Source organism: Narcine bancroftii, chromosome 2 (genome assembly GCF_036971445.1).
Source record: "Narcine bancroftii isolate sNarBan1 chromosome 2, sNarBan1.hap1, whole genome shotgun sequence".
In the NCBI taxonomy this organism is placed as follows: domain Eukaryota; kingdom Metazoa; phylum Chordata; class Chondrichthyes; order Torpediniformes; family Narcinidae; genus Narcine; species Narcine bancroftii.
In genome coordinates, this window is record NC_091470.1 from 109255740 (window position 1) to 109272329 (window position 16590).

General features: G+C 43.7%; 1 protein-coding gene across 1 annotated transcript; it reads right to left on the reverse strand.

Annotated features, from left to right (window-relative positions):
• Nucleotides 1-2991: 2991 nt before the first annotated feature.
• bmp10 (bone morphogenetic protein 10) lies at nucleotides 2992-14042 on the reverse strand. The gene is made up of 2 exons (XM_069917996.1): nucleotides 13659-14042; nucleotides 2992-10592 (listed from the first exon to the last, which is right to left on the reverse strand). The coding sequence occupies exons 1-2, from the start codon at nucleotides 13990-13992 to the stop codon at nucleotides 9637-9639; spliced, it is 1290 nt and encodes a 429-aa protein (XP_069774097.1). The 5' UTR covers nucleotides 13993-14042; the 3' UTR covers nucleotides 2992-9636.
• Nucleotides 14043-16590: the final 2548 nt, after the last annotated feature.

Sequence of the window (16590 nt, forward strand, 5' to 3'; positions counted from 1 at the left end):
AAGTATTCATATGTACAAATAAATACTGTTTCATAAATATGAGAGTCTCGGATGGTTAGTGTGAACAGTCCGTTTGGTTGTTCAGTGTTCTCACTGCCCGCGGGAAGAAGCCGTTCCTCAGCCTGGTGGCTCTGATAATCCCGTATCTCTTCCCCGACGGGAGATGAAAGATGCTGTGTGCGGGGTGGAAGGCCATCTTATAAAATGTACAAATTATGAAAATAACTGATAAGACTGATAAGAGGCAGGAAAGTTGTTTCTACTGGGAGGTCAGACCAGAATGAAGGGACGTCGACTCATGATTTGGGGGAGTGTATTTAAGATGAAGATGATGAGGAACTTCCTTTCCCAGAGAATCTGTTGAATTCTCCAACCAAGGAAGCAGTAGAGATTTCCCTCATTAAATATATTTAAGACACAGTTAGATGTTTAATGGAGAATTAAGTAATATGGTGAAAAGGCAGGTAGCTGGAGCTGAGTCCACAACCAGATCAGCCATGATCTTATTGATGCTTTTAAATCTTATGTTCTTATCCAGAGATGAGGGTGGTTGGTCTATGAGGAGAGATTGAGTCGTCTGGATTTGTCCTCGCTTGAATTTAGAAGAATGAGAGGGGATCTTAATAGAAACGTATACAAGTATGAAAGGCAGAGATAAGACTGAGGAGGGTAGGTTGTTCCTATTGGTGGGGAAGGCTAGAACAAGGGGATATAATCTCCAGATTCAGGGTAGTCGATTTAGGATGGAGAGGAGGAGGAACTGCTTTTCCCAGTGGGTGGTGAATCTGTGGAATTTGCTGCCCATTGAAGCAGTGGAGTCGCTCAGTAAATATATTTAAGACAAGGTTGGATGGATTTTTTCATAGTAGGGGAATTAAGGGATATGGGGAAAAGGCAGGGAGATGGCAAGGAGCCGATCATCTGATCGCATTGAATGGTGTAGCAGGCTCAACAGGCCGGGCGACCGACTCCTGCTCCTATTTCTTATGTTCTTATGGTTTCCTTTACAATGTAAATCGGCTTAGAATTCTCTGCTCCCACTATATTTTTTTGGAAAGCGATGGAACGGTTGAGCCTGGAACTATTGAATCCACCCTAAGAGAGTAAATGCCGCAAGTTGACAAGAGATCAGGTGACATTAAGGAGTAAGCGACGTTTTACTCAAATGCACAATGTTGGACCCTGCACACTTCCTGTGCGGTGCAAATGATACCTGAATCTCATTTTCCTTCTATTCCGAGAGATTCTCGCACCAATTACACTAATTTGTGTGCTTCATCTAAGACCTATAATTCCACAAGACTTCTAATTACAGAAACACCAGTGAATATCCATTTATTCAGTATTTCCAAACCCTGGTTTCTGGGTGAATTCAGAAGGGCTATTAAAGTTTGAGTTAAAAATAAATCTTATGGATGTGTAATTGCATTTCCCAGGTCAATGTACAAATAATTAGTGACTTTCTCACCCCACCCCCACACTCTTGTCAACACAAGTGAGCAAGCAAAAGTTATCGGCCAATGTCAACATTGCTACAGCGCTGCCCAGACACTTGGGACAGTTTCCAGGCAAACTCAAGTGCGTTAACACTTCAACTGAGGCAAGGCACGGGGAATAACAACACTGCACTTCTGGTCAGACAACAGCGGCAGGGGGAAAAAATCACCTCGGGGCATAAGGAGGGGCAACATTCCTGTCATTCCACCCCAGAAGGATCCAGTCCTTGGGATTTGCAGATAGCAAATTAGAGGGGATTTGCAGATAGCAGTCCTTGGGAAAGGGGGATGGTGGTGGCAGGGAGGCCAGTGCTCAGAGAGGCATCAAACTTCCTTGGACTAGTTGGAAATAGAGTTTCTAAAGTGAGGAATCCACAAACACAGAGGCAACCTGTCAGGGGTAGCAAACCTGAATCATTTCAGCTCAGGGCTGTGTGCTCAGCCCCGCTCCTGTTCACACTGCTGACCCACGACTGCATGGCCAGATCCAGCTCCAACAGGGTCATCAAGTTTGCAGATGACACGACAGTCATTGGCCTCATCAGCAACAACGATGAGTCGCACTACAGAGAGGAGGGGGGAAATCGTGTGATATGGTGCGAAAGTAACAACCTGAGTCTCAATGTGGACAAGATGAAGGAGATGATTGTGTACTTCAGGAGGACCAGGAGTGACCACCCTCCACTATATATCAATAACTCTGTAGTAGAGAGAGTGGAGAGCACCAAGTTCCTTGGAGTTCACTTAACTAGTGGATACTCAACATCGCCTCACTGGTCAGGGAGGGGCAACAGCAACTGTCCTTCCTGACAAAACAGAAATGGGCAAGGCTACTGGCCACCACTATGTTAACCTTTAAAAAGAGCTCGATCAAGACAATCCTGGCTGGCTATATCACCGTATGGTAAGGTTGCAGCAGAGAAAATAATTGGAGGTCAACGCACAGGACCATAAGAGTGGCAGAGAGGATCACAGGAGTCTCCCTCCACCCCTCATTGACATGGTTTACCAGGATTGATGTCAGGAGAGAGCACGCATAATCATTGAGGACCCCTTCCACCCTGCACGCAGCATCTTTCAGCTGCTCCTGTCAGGGAAAGAGGTACAGGAGTATCAGAGCCAGCACCACCAGGCTGAGGAACAGCTTCTTCCCACGTGCAGTGAGAATGCTGAATGACGAAAGGAACTGCTCACACTAACCATCTGATACTCTCATGTTCATGAAACAATATCTTTTTTTGTTTGTATGGATGAAATCGTGTCCTGTGTCTGTATTGTTTGTCTGTATGTGTGTTATGTCGGGTTGTGTGTCTGCACGTTTTGTACCGAGGACCGGAGATCACTGTTTCGTCGGGTTGTTCTTGTGCAATCATATGACAATAAACTTGACTTGACTAATTGTCTTTTTTTAAAATATATATTTAAAAAAAGAGAAGAAAGCTTCTTTATTACTTTTCAAAACAGATTTTATATCAAAACAGTGCACATACACAGGTAATACTGCTTTTTATAAACAGAATAAAGATTTCTCATGTTACATTTTTCATTAATCTTATGGAAAACAATTTACATTTAATAACTTATAGATCACTTCATATTTAACAGGTCTTAAAAATAAACGCTCAATAAATATTTGCTTTATAAACAGGCATTTCTGATCAGAGTCTACTAAGTAACAAACTGCTGCAGGCTGACTACAAGACAATAGACTTGAAATGAACACAGAGCAAAATGCATCGATATGATCGCCCCTTGCACTCTGTTCTAACCAGCCATTAATCTGTTTGAAATAAATAGGACAAAGCCTGTGAATCCATACTGTGCGCCCTTTCTCCTTGATCGGCAGAGGTCAGTGTTCTCATCTTTTCCCTTTGTTCATTTTTATTTCCACATTCCAAAAAGACTCATCCACAATTCCGCTTTTGCGCACCTCCGCCCGAGAATGGGAGGATGGGGAAGGACAGAAACAGATTTTGCACTGCCATCGCCCTCGTTGCTTGGAGTATGTTGACAGGCGATCCACATGTGGTTCAAACAACTCTCTAACCTACTATTGGCAGCATTAACATGCAAACACATTCTCAAATGGAGTTTGTCTGTTGACTAAGATAGGGGTAATTTTGTCAGCTGGTAACACCATCAATTACTGAAATATTGTGTGTAATCCAAATCTGTTTCACCCCTGTGAATAAGGGATCATCTCTCTGAGGATACATTGCATGTTGTACTTAATCTTCACAACAAAATATTAGATGGTACGATTGATTGAGATAATATAAATAATGTGTTTAATCAAAATTCAAAATTTAGTGCAATTGTTGAATGAACTCACACAGGAAAAATAATTTCCCCTAAAGTAGGTAGAATTGTGAAACCCTTTCATCTTGAAGGCTATTTCTGAAGCCATTCAGATTCATCTTGCAAACTTAATAGGTCAAAAGATTTTGCTTTAAAATGAACAACTTTAATACATTTCTGATCGGAATAACACATGCCTATATCATCTTAATCAATAGAGGTTGTGGGATGTCAAAATTTGACATGGACATAGTCAAGATTACAATGGGCTGATACACAATCAAGAGGTTCTGGCCATCTCACGCAAGTTGAGCAGAATCCTCTCGAAGCCCTTCCCTTATCACCCTGGGCAAATAGCTTTGGACCACATGTGTAAACGTGTTGCGACTCATTATAGTGGGGAAGAGGAGAGTTAACGTCAGTTGTTCTTCTCCAGGAATTTGACAACTTTGCAGCTCAGTAAAAATAAAGTGACAGGGTCCAATGTTTCTCAGCTCTCACGCCTGCTTATCTTGTGCTTCAGTTTCGAAATTGGCAGGGTTTGGAAAGAGCATGTGACAGCACAGCATTGATTTAAAACTGATGGGAAGGACTGTGCACAAACAACTTGACAAGGAGCTAAAAGAGGTAATCAAACTGAAAGAAAAATGTTCCAATCACCAAAATAATCATCAATGGGGTCCATGGAAATGAAGGCATTATTCCGTGACCCTAGAAACCCTCTACTTCGGCAGCACTTTAGGGCAAATAAAATACTTGGAAGTGTGATCATTGTTGCAGTAAAGGAATTTTAAGGTTGTTATTTGAAAGGTAGGGATGGGGCAGGAATAGTGGGATCCTGGTGATATAAAGGGGAGCTAACTATTTCAGTCAGAGTGGGAGCAGAGAGTTGCTGAGATCATTAATTCGGGTGGGCAGTTGGAAGTGCAAGCCTGGACATTTGAATCCCACCGTGATCTTTAATTTCCTCAACCTCTGATTTTTTTTCTCCACTTCTGCCCTCCCCACCAAAGGACATGGGTTAAGGGTGAAAGGGGAGAACATTAGAGGGAATTTCTTCACATAGAGAGCAGTAGGAGTGTGCTACAAGCTGAAGTGGTGAACAGGGACTCAACATTAACATTTAAGAAGAATTTGGACATGTATGAAGGGATATGGAATGAGTGCAGGTCAGCGGAACAAGGCAAAATAATAATTTGGCACAGTCTAGAAGGGCTAAATGGCCTTCTTTCTGTGCTGTAATGCTCCATGGTTCTATAATTCTGTCTGTCTGGTGATGAATTCAATTGATTACAGGATAAGAGGCTTCTTACCTTTATGTTTTATAAGAATAAAAAGTGACTCACTGAAACTGAGAGTTGACACTGATCAGAATTATTGGGTTGCATTTTGAATGGAATCAAATGGTGGCTTATTTTAAAGTTATATTTAATCCTTAAAGGCAACTCAATAAAAAAATCTTCCATACAAACTGGGAATTTGCATTTATTTTGGCTTGAAATTCATTCTCCCTCTTGTCAAAGACAAGAGGGCTCAACTTCAGGATTGAAGGGCAGCCATTTAAAACAGAGATGTGGAGGAATTTCTTTAGCCAGAGAGTGGTAGACCTCTGGAATGTGTGGCCACGGGCAGCTGTGCAGACCATGTCATTGGGTGCATTTAAGGCAGAGTTTGATAGGTCTCTGAGTAGTCAGGGCATCAAAGGTTATGGGAAGTGGGGCTGAGTGGGAGAATGGATCAGCTCGTGATGGAATGACAGCGCAGGCTCGATGGACCAAATGGCCCAATTCTGCTCTATATCTTAGGATCTTAATTGTGAAATGGAAGGTCTGCTGGTGGAGATAAGTGATTGCAGTGCCCAATTAAGGGGTGAGGAAAAACCAACCCTCTTCCACCATTGTAGCAGGCATCCAACTGATGATCAAAGGTGCAACCAACCGCATGGGTTCACGCGTCACCTTGTGGTCTCAGCTAAGTCATAGCCTGCTTGTGTTTATAGATTCTGTTGTGTTTAAGAAGGATCATGATCAACATTTTAACAAAACAAACTTTGGACTGGTAACATGATGGATTCATTGAGTTCGTTTTTGGACAAATCACTCATTTTCAACAACTTTGGCGAATCCATGTAGTGTCTGTATGCAATTCCTCCAGGATTATATCCAGAAGCATTAAAAGTTCACAAGAAAATAGAACATAGAACATCACAGCACAGTACAGGCCATTCAGCCCACAATGTTGTGCCAGCCTATATAAACCTACTTTTTCTTCAAATAGCAGAAATACATTCAATTTAAAAAAAGATTTAAAAATCTTCAATTATCCTGCTTCTTTGAAAGGATGCAGCAGGCAAGAAGCTTCTCACTTTGGAAGGAATACTGGCAGCAAGAGATGGTACCTTTAAAGGGCATGGTGCTGATTGAGGTCCTTTCCTTTAGAAGGAATATTCCAGGCCAGGTTTCAATCTTCTGGGACTAATCCAATATGGTGATGTTACCCTTTAAAAATCAGCTTCTTGTTTAATGCAGAGCAATGTATGCATGGATTTACATTAAAAGAAATGTTATCTTTACAAATATATACAAAATCAAAGCAAATTAAAGTCACAGAAACACTTTCTGAGTTATCTTCATTTCAACTCAAAGCAAAGAAACTTTAGCGTCCCCCTAAGAGGGGCTTCGGCAGAAGAGGATATTCGATTGGTTTTGAAAGCAATCTCAAGGATTTTGGACACAGGAAATAATTGCTGTTACATTGTAAAATATTCCATGAAAAAGGCATCGTTGTCAGAACATTGCTTTTGGAGTCATTGAAAGGATTAACCCTCAGTTCCTATCTCCTTCTTGCCTACCTTCTGCTCAGCGGCTGCATGGTGTTTGTTTCCATGCTAGCACATAGAACATTACAGCTCAGTGCAGGCCCTTCGGCCCTCGATGCTGTACCAAAAAAAATGAAGCCCTTCCTACCTCGTAACTCCCTATTTTTCTTTCATTCATGCGCCTGTCTAAAAGTCTCTTAACTGCCTCTAATGTTCCGGCCTCCACCACCAATCCCTGGCAAGGAATTCGTGACACCCACTAGATTCTGTGTAAAAATCTGGTCTCCCCTAAACTTTCCTCCCCTCACTTTGAACAGCTAACATTTTTGACATCCAGTTCCTGTCTAAAATGCACCATTTGAATGTGGAGAAGACTGGGCTATGTGCTTCATGTCTGTTTTAAACTCACTAATCCTGAGTTACTATTCCAGCCTCAATCAGACTGCTTTTGACCTTGGTGAGCTCTTTGACACATTGCTCATCCAACATCCCCCTAATCGCTAAGATCAATGGTGCTCAACCTTTTGGAATCACATTGCCATTTACTCACACTTGGTAAAACAGGCTTACCCCCCTCCCCCTCCCTCACAGAATAAATGCTGGTGGTGTCATATTAAGGAGTATGGGTGATGCTGGGGTCTATCAGGGACTGCCAGTGGTCCTGTGCATACAGCAGTTAGAGCGCAAGTATATATATAAGGGTTGGATGTGAATTTTATTACAGCATCACAGATTACCCCCCTATCAGCTTTAGCTCTGCCCCACCATGATCATCACCCATCTCAGACCAGATCACTTTCTTCCCCTTCGCTCCATAGAACACTACAACACAGAAAACTTCTACCCTGTGCTGAATATTATTCCGCTAGTCCCATTGACCTGCACCCAGTTCACAACCCTCCAGAACTCTCATAGATCCTTAGAACCCTTCTGCCTCAAATGACCCGCTGATGAAATTCTTCACTGGACGTTCATTACTTTTGGACTTTATAATCCCAATCCTCTCCTATTCTCCCACATTCATTCAAAGCATATCTCCCCATACCTCATAATAAATGCCACTCAATCACCACCCATGAGCTCGTTCAGGTCCAATGACTTCTTCAGTTTAAAATTCTCTTCTGCCACGTCCACAATGTTCCACTTCTTTAAAACCTCGCTGGTCACGTAACTGCCCAAGAGTTCTGACTTCATTTCACCCCCGGCAACCAGACTCTCAGCCACAGGGGCCAAAGTTCTGGAATTTATCTCCCATAACAAATCATCTCCCCCTCTCTCTCTTCCTCTTTCCTCCTCTGAGACTTTCCTTAAAACCTTCTGGACCAAGCTCTTGGTCTCTTACAAGAATGCAATTTTTTTTTTTAAAAGCTTGGTCGATCTTATTGCTCAATGTCATGGGAAGTTTTACAATGTTGAACACTTGCGGCAGAAGTGAAAAAGAATTACTGGAGCTACTCAGCAGGTGGTGAGAGATCGGGTTCAATGTTTCTGTTCACCAGCACTGGCTGGTCAACCTGAAACATTTGTCCTCTACATGCATGCTTAGATATTCTCTTCATTTTACTCACCCCACCCACTTTCTGCCACTTAAACCCGCCATCTTGCTTCTCTCTCTCGAGTTATGATGAAGGGTCTCTGATCTGAAACGTTAACTCAGTTCTCCTTCCACAGAGGCTGGTTGACCTGCCGAGTGTTTCCAGAATCTTCTGTTTCTATTTCAGATTTCCGGCATGCGCAATTAAAAAAAATATATATCTCTTTTCACACTCCATGTCTTACTGCTCCAGCATTTTCAGGTACAGCAGTGAATCCAAATTATACTTTGATACTTCTTTACATGTTAGTGAAAATAATACTATGGAATACATTTTGCTTAAAAAAAATCAGCAGAGAGTCCTAAAATTTTGAGCCTGTATCTGAAAGATTAAAGCAATTCAGCTGCAATGCTTCTTGAGAGTGATTCTTGCAGTTTCATGTTCCTCCCATTTCTATAGCCATTAACAAAAATTTAAATTTTAAATTTAGATATACAGCACAATAACAAGCCATTTCAGCCCACAAGTCTGGGGCCCCCAATTTACACCCCATTGTCCTACATTTTTGAATGGTGGAAGGAAACTGGACGCCCCAGGGAAAATCCACACAGGCGGGGGGGGGGGGGGGGGTGGGGGGAGCACGTACAAGCTCCTTACAGACAGTGTGGGATTTGAACCTTGGTTCGATCCCAACCCCTGGTACTGCAAAGGCAGCGCGCTAACTGCTACGCCAACCATGCCACCCTAAAAAGCTGCAAGATCATTTGCATTATCCTTCATTCAGCTTGGAAACCGAAACAAGATCAAAACAGCAGGATGTGCAGGAACAGAAGAGTGGAACACGAAAGTCTGTAGACACCGTAGTTGAAGTAAAAACAGAGTGTTGGAGGAAATCAGCAGGTCAAACCGTGCCCTTTTATCTTTGCTATATAAAGGACACGGTTTGACCTGTATCTTTATCTTTGCTATATAAAGGACATGGTTTGACCTGCTGAGTTTCTCCAGCACTATGTTTTTACAGAAGAATTAAATTATTTATTTACTACAAAAACATTGTTATGAGAACCTGGACATTTCAGAATTCATTAAACATTTGCAAGGTAAAAAAAAATGTACAAGATTGGGAGGAGGGGGAAGTTAGGAAAAAAAATTCTTGATACTTGAACTGATGGAAAACTCCAATGTGGAGCATGGGCAATGGGTTAAGTTGCCTTGTTCAATGCTTCAATTTCTGTTTTACTAACTAATGTTTCCTGCTTCTTTGACACATTATCTGTAACTTTCTTGGAGCATGTTCTCAGTGGAGCTAGCTTCTGTGACCTTATAAACTCTCTTTTTTCCAGCAACAACACCCTTTATAAATTGAGAACTCAGCTGTACACCCTTAAATAAATTTCTTAAATAGGCAGCTCAAGATGTACACATTTACAATCATATTCATTAAATACTTTGATATATATTAGAGTTATTTTCTGATGACTCTTTTGTACTATCTGCATCCACATTCTGCCACGACCATACCTTCGTACTTAAACTTATACGTGACCACTCCTGCATCATCTCGATAGAGGATAGAGATGGGGTCCAATTTTGTGGGAACACAAGAGGCTTTAGCTGCCATTTTGGGGTTGCGGAGATTCACCAGAGTTTGAACAATGGCATGCTTAGTTGGTGTGACGTGCTCAGTCAGTGGGTAGTAGCAAGAGCCTTTGCACTCGTAAGCTTCGTATCCTGTCGGGGCTATGATCCAGGAATCCCATCCGATGTCCTTAAACTCCACGTAGAGGGGGCTCCTTTTGCAGTAATTCCCCTTGGCGTTCCTTCTGATCCTTGAGGAGGTGTCATAGAGCATGTTTGACCGTCTTTGCAGCAAGGCCTCCTCATTCAGGTTGGCGCCAAAGTTTCCTGCCTCCAAATTCTGAAACACCACATCTTGCTCATGGTCAATCATCTGCTCCAGTTCTTCGATGGCCTCCTTCTTGATGCTGTTTCTGTCATCAGAGAACACGATTAGCAATGGCACATGTTTCGTCTCTGGTTTCATGTCAATATCAAGATCTCCGTCTTCATTCTTTTTTTCATCCATATTTTCAATGTGGACTTCAAGTCTGTGGCTGGTCCACTCAGACTTTGACCATCTCAAGATCGCTTCCGTCACATCAAAGGTCTCCCATCCACTATCTCGACCATAAATTTGTCTTTTGGCTAATTTTAATTTCCCCTGCCCGGAGTATTCTTCATTGTTATCTCGGTCAACCTCCTCTTCTTCACTTACTTCATAGATAGTGACTTTCCTGTCCACTCCTTCATACATCTCTCGGTCTCGATCCACCAACGTGTACAGTCGAAGTTCAGCCATGGTGATTTCTTCATGACGAGGCACAGACACGTTGAAAATGAGGGAGTGGATCCTCACACCATCTGTCTGGTTGGAGACCGAGGTATCTGGAAAATATTAAGTTGCAAAATTTGAGATTAGAACTACCTCAGAACTGTAAAACAAACTTTGTGGCCGAGAAAATCATCTCCAGTGATCAAGTGGTTGGAGAGGCCTGTATGAAAGTTTGCAGATGCTGCGATTGTAGTAAAAACACCCAGTAATTTCTGGAGAAACTCAGCCAGTCTCGCACCGTCAAAGATATATCACCGATGTCTCGGGCCAGAGCCCTTCATCAAGGTGTGTGCAAAAAGCAGGCAGGCATCTGAATTAAAGACTGGGGGGGGGGGTGGGGGGGAGATTCGGAGAATACAGATCAACTGTGCTAGTGGATATGATAAGAGGACAGGAGAGAATTGATTTTGGCTCTGTGAAAGAAGACAGTGAGAGCAAGAGAGAGGGCTGGGGGTGGGGGAGGGAAGGCGACAAGGGGAAGAAGATGGAGGAGGGGGGAGGGGGGGTATTTAACAGAAACCAGGCTTGTATGAGATTCAATTTCCAGGTGGAACCTTAAGGCTTAAGACAAACATGTCTAGATTAATTTAATAAAGGAATTGTCAACTCTGGAGGGGGAGGGGGGGGGAAATATGATTTCTTAGCCACCAAAATTCAATGACAAATCATTTGTCTTTAAATCAAGAATCTTTTTGTGAGGTGGTTATATGCATGGTATGATCTTTTGAGAAAAAAAATTACAAATCTTTACAATAAATTTCAGATTGTAATGGACTCGTTTTTGGAGACATTAGTGGAGACGGTAGTAATTTCACTTCATGAAAGGAGAGATGTGAACAGAAAGTTGTTATTGAACCATTAACTTTGCAAAGGATGATTGGGGAGTGGGTGGTGGAAGGAGTAAAAAAAACAAGTCATTTCTGGAGAAACTCAGCAGGTCCAACAGTGTACTTTGTATCGCAAAGATAAAGATACATAACTGACGTTTCGGGTTTGAGGCCTTAATGAAAGTGGGGAAGGAGGATGGGCTTTATGCCAATTAAGGAATTACGGAATTTTATGAGTAAATTGGAAAGCCTCTGTGGATTATTTTTGTGGGTTTGCATCCTATCCTCTGACCAAACCTGCTGTTGGCTACAAACCTGAACATACAGTGGTTCTCAACCCTTTTTCTTTCCACTCACACACCACTTTAAGTAACCCCTATGCCCACCATCTGTTGCTGTGGGCTGAGTAAGGTGGGAAAGGAAGGTTAAGAATCATTGCCCTCGACCTAATTGTTTTGCTGGAGAAAAATTGTCATTGGCCCATTTTCTTTTGGAGTGATGAAACCTGCACATAACGAGTCAATGAGGGACGAGTCCCACCTGAAGCAATCCCTTGCTAATCACAGAGCACCGATGGCAATAGTGGGATGTAGAATTTGTTTGTGAAGGGTGCTCCACCCAGATGGGAGGGGACAGCTTCCCTGCTGCAATTATTCAGCACACCTGCTCCACACATCATCCGGGCGGTGCGTTTGCCTCCAACCCCTTCCCATTTTCTCTTGTTTCATTGCCCCCCCCTCTTCTGACTCACAGAGTATTCCCCCCACAAGGCCATCATTGAGTCGGCAAGCCATCATTGCTCAGCCCCGGCCAGGAGTTACGCGTCAGGATGCTGGCGAGATGGAGGGTGAAGCTGAGATCACGTCTGTGCTCGTCCGCCCCAAGGAAGGAACGACCTTGTCCCCAAGATGCTGCCGCTGCGTGATAAAACTCCAATCCAGAAAACTGCAGCGGGCAGGGGTGGGCATTGTGGCATCTTTTCCCTTGGGGGGGTGGGCATTGTTGCATCTTTTTCCCTGGGGAGGTTGGGCATTGTGGCATCTTTTCCCTCGGGGGGTGGGCATTGTGGTATCTTTTCCCCCGGGGGGGTGGGCATTGTGGCATCTTTTCCCCAGGGGGTGGGCATTGTGGCATCTTTTCCCCCAGGGGGTGAGCATTGTGGCATCTTTTCCCCTGGGGGGGTGGGCATTGTGGCATCTTTTCCCCCGGGGGGTGGGCATTGTGGCATCTTTCCGTCCCCTTCCGCAGTTGGAATGAGAGTGAAGGTCCCCGTTGAAAGGTAAGACCGATTCTAGCAGTATTTACGAACGAGCAATGGAAAAATGGAGCTATTTTCAATTCCTACGTGCTTTATCTAGCAACTGATGCGTGGATAAACGCTGCTGTCTGATACAAACAACTTTTGTTTGCAGTTTGTGATAGTTGATGAGAGAGGGACAGTTTAATTCCTGACAATAAAAGGCAACTGGTCGGGAGAGGCCAATTTCTTTCCTAATAGTTTCTTTCCTAATAATATGGGCTGATAATGTCAGGAGATAATTCCCTGCTTTTTTTTTGGGGGGGGGGGGGAAAGAAATACGATGCTGGAGAAACTGAGCAGGTCAAACAGGGTCCTTTAAGTAGCGAAGATACATTGAGTCCTTCATCCAAGGTACGTTTGACCTGCGAAGTTTCTCCAGTGTTTTCTACCAAAAAAAAAATCACGGTGTCTGCAGACTTTGGTGCTTCACTACCCTACTTGGAAGGCATTTCATCGGTTTGGGGACCGTTTGCAGGCAGTGATTTTTCTTTTTCTTTTGCTTTACAGGCAGAATTAAAAATCAGAACCAACAGGTAGGTGGGGAGAGAACTGGAAACTGCGCAGTCACCAGGCGAGGTTTCGTCTAGAAGTGCAAGGAGCAACTTTATATGAGCTATTGGACGAGCTGGGAGTTTGCAGCGGGTGCAAATTTCAGGACCCCCCCAGCCACCCACCGTGATTTCGTTGATAACTGGGCTTGCAAGTAATTGACCGGGTCGGGACAGATCCTATTGGGGGGGGGGACCGGACCCAGACCTCGGGGGGGACCGGACCCAGACCTCGGGGGGGACCGGACCCAGACCTCGGGGGGGACCGGACCCAGACCTCGGGGGGGACCGGACCCAGACCTCGGGGGGGACCGGACCCAGACCTCGGGGGGGACCGGACCCAGACCTCGGGGGGGACCGGACCCAGACCTCGGGGGGGACCGGACCCAGACCTCGGGGCGGTGGAGTGCATCGTACTGCAATGCCCCAGTCCGCGCTGCCTACCTTCGTTCTTGAAGCTTCTCACTATGTTGGACGAAGGCATGGAGGTCCTGTCATTGGCGAACCTGTTGTAGAGCTCGACCATGTACTCGGGTGGGTCCACCTTCGCCGCGCCGAGCTGTGGGCTCCCCGACAGGTTCAGGCTCTTCAGGAACTCCCCTTTCATGTTGGCCAGCAAGGTGTTGAAGTCGACCGAGTCCTCCTCTTGGAAGCCGTCGTCCAGCACGTACCTGCTCTCGTCCGGGGTCGCGTCTGCACGGTTGTCGATGGGACTGGGGCTTGCCCGAGGTGGCAGGACGCACAGGCAGGCGAAAACCTGCAGGGACAGGGAGTACATTATTATTGCTGGGGTGGGGGTTTTTTTTCTCTTCTGATCCTGACCCTAAACAATCTGGACTGTGTTTGACAGCTGCTCTTGCGTGGCCGTTTTATCCTCTGCAGAGGACCAGGCTGGTGTCATTCAAATGCAATGCTGACAATTTTTTGGAAAACCTTTCCCTCTGGTCTGTGGTCTCTCACTGTCCAAGGAAGCCCGCTCCCAGCAATTGGCCAATGCGATCTCACATGGCATTTCCCCCTTATCTATCTGGTATTATGCTCTGCAACCAGAATTTCTTATCTTGCAATCCTTTTCCTTAATGAGCATTCTGTAAACATTCTCTCATTTGGATCCTGGCTGAAGGAGAAGATGATTTTCATGCTTTGTGGAGGCACTGCCCTCTTGGTTTATAAAGCCTAACAATTAAGTAAAAGAGAGTATCTTAATTTTCAGCCCAATTGTTAACTTCTGAAAACTCTTGACCTGGTGGCAACTATTCGTTTAATTCTGCTTCAGTATTTTTTTCTTAAAAAAAAACCGAATGACCCAATTATTCCAATTTGTTCACTTAAGGCCCTTTCAAAATTCTAATTGGCACAGTTGAAAAGAGTGGAACAGCATCAACGTTTGCCAGTAAGGTGTCCATTTAAGTCTCTGATTTTATGAAATATCTGAGCCCGTCAATAAATTTTAATCATGAAGCTCACTGGAGCTTGCCCCTTGGAAGCTTGCTTCCAAGTGAGCATTTCCTGTGTTCCCTGAATATTAATTGTTCAGGTCTGTCGTGGGGTACTGACGAGGTGTCACTGAGGAACGAATCTTCAGGAAACAATCAATTAGCGACGAGGTTAAAGGAAACGCTCAACTCCATTCACAAGACAACTCTCCGATATCACCATAAACACTTGGACTTTAAGAATTAGGGCAGCATTTGCCTTAACAGTAGAAGCTAAAAACCTAACTAGCAAATAGATTTCTATCTTAAAAAGTGCGTATTAAAACCAAATTCAACTGTTAATTAAACGCTCCACTAAAAATAATGTATACCAAAGCAACTTTTGTTAAGGCACAGAATAAAAATGTTATATTTTGTGGGGTTTAGTTGAGGAAGCTAATTCTGATTGGCATTTACACTTTTATTAATCTTTAACCATTAAATCACTGGAGACATCAGAATAAGCCCTTCATGCAGAGAAATTGGGCCTGGCCCAACATTAAATGGCTTATGATGATTCTTAAAGCAAATATTTATTCAGACAAGGAACCATCACACTGAGATGTTTGAAAATGTAGATGTGAGGCAGAGAACTTACTAAAATTTGCACAAAGCATTGAAAGTTTAAAATGAAATACTGGAATCTGTGAGCTGCTCTCTTGTGGAGTTTGGATAGTTTAGAGATGGACGACGGTGCACCGGAGTGCAATTTGAAAGCTAAAATATTTTGAGAATTGACATAACTATTACTTGATATCCAGAAATTATTCAGACTGATGGGCCCAGATCTTTTATAGAATAAATAGATTAAATCCAGGAATAAGTTACAGACTACAGTGAAATTTTGGGGGTAAGACCATGATTAAAATTTATTGACGGGCGCAGATATTTCATAAAATCCTGCTGTTATCAGACTCTTAAATGGACACCTTACTGGCAAACGTTGATGCTGTTCCACTCTTTTCAACTGTGCCTTTCACTGTACACTCTACTATAACCCCTTTTCCACTGGCACCCTGTCCCAGGAATTGACTGGGACAGGGTCCAATGGAAAAGGAACCTATCTGAACACTGGCATCATTTCACTTTGGGGATTAACCACCCCTATCCCGGCATTTACCGGATGTTGATAAAACCAGTGGGAAAGGGACTGCAGAAAGTCACCCATTTCCATTGAAGGTAGAACACTCTGATCCCCGGGGATGAGTGTGTTCAGTGGAAAAGCAATTAGTGTCGCAGTTAAAGGTGGCCCCATGGAAATGACACAAATGGCTTCCTATTCCAGGCCACGGCACAGCCAATTAACTGGGATGCCAGTGGAAAAGGGGCTCACGGCTATTCCCTAAACAGTTGTTTTATTTGTTTATTACTACATCTACTTGTATCATTGTTGAGCACGTGTAATAGTTGACCCCCTGTTTTTTTGGCCTCCCAAAAAGTGCAACTTTTCCTTATGACTCGTGTAAAAATCTACCCCCTATTTTGGCCCTGACTGCACCCATTCTCACCCCCTCCCCAATCCAAGCCACCGACACCCCAAACGCAGACTTACCACTCGTTCCTGGCCATCAGAGCTCCCTATCCCTTAAATGATGCTGTTATTTAACATGGCTGCCCCCCCCCCCCCCCCCAAATTTGACCTGCAAATTTGGTCCAAAAAACTCATCTATTACTCGAATATATGCAGTACTTACTATATGAGTTGATTTGCCTGGATAACACACAAAACAAAACTTTTGACTGTATCTACGGCAATGAAACAATGTAATTCAATGGATGGGTAAGAACAAGATGCAGGGTGGAAATGTATTGTTTTGTTACACTCAAAAAGCTTTACTTTGTTGATTGATGCCACAATTGAACAAAAAGATATTTATCTTTCATTAATTTTACAAATTCAC

What these genes read in the sequence shown, in the direction of transcription:
- bmp10 (XM_069917996.1), bottom strand. Translation starts at nt 13,992, where the DNA reads ATGTACTCCCTGTCCCTGCAGGTTTTCGCCTGCCTGTGCGTCCTGCCA. An exon ending in GAGAAGCTTCAAGAACGAAG is followed by an intron (nt 10,593 to 13,658) that starts GTAGGCAGCGCG and finishes AATATTTTCCAG; the next exon opens with ATACCTCGGTCTCCAACCAG.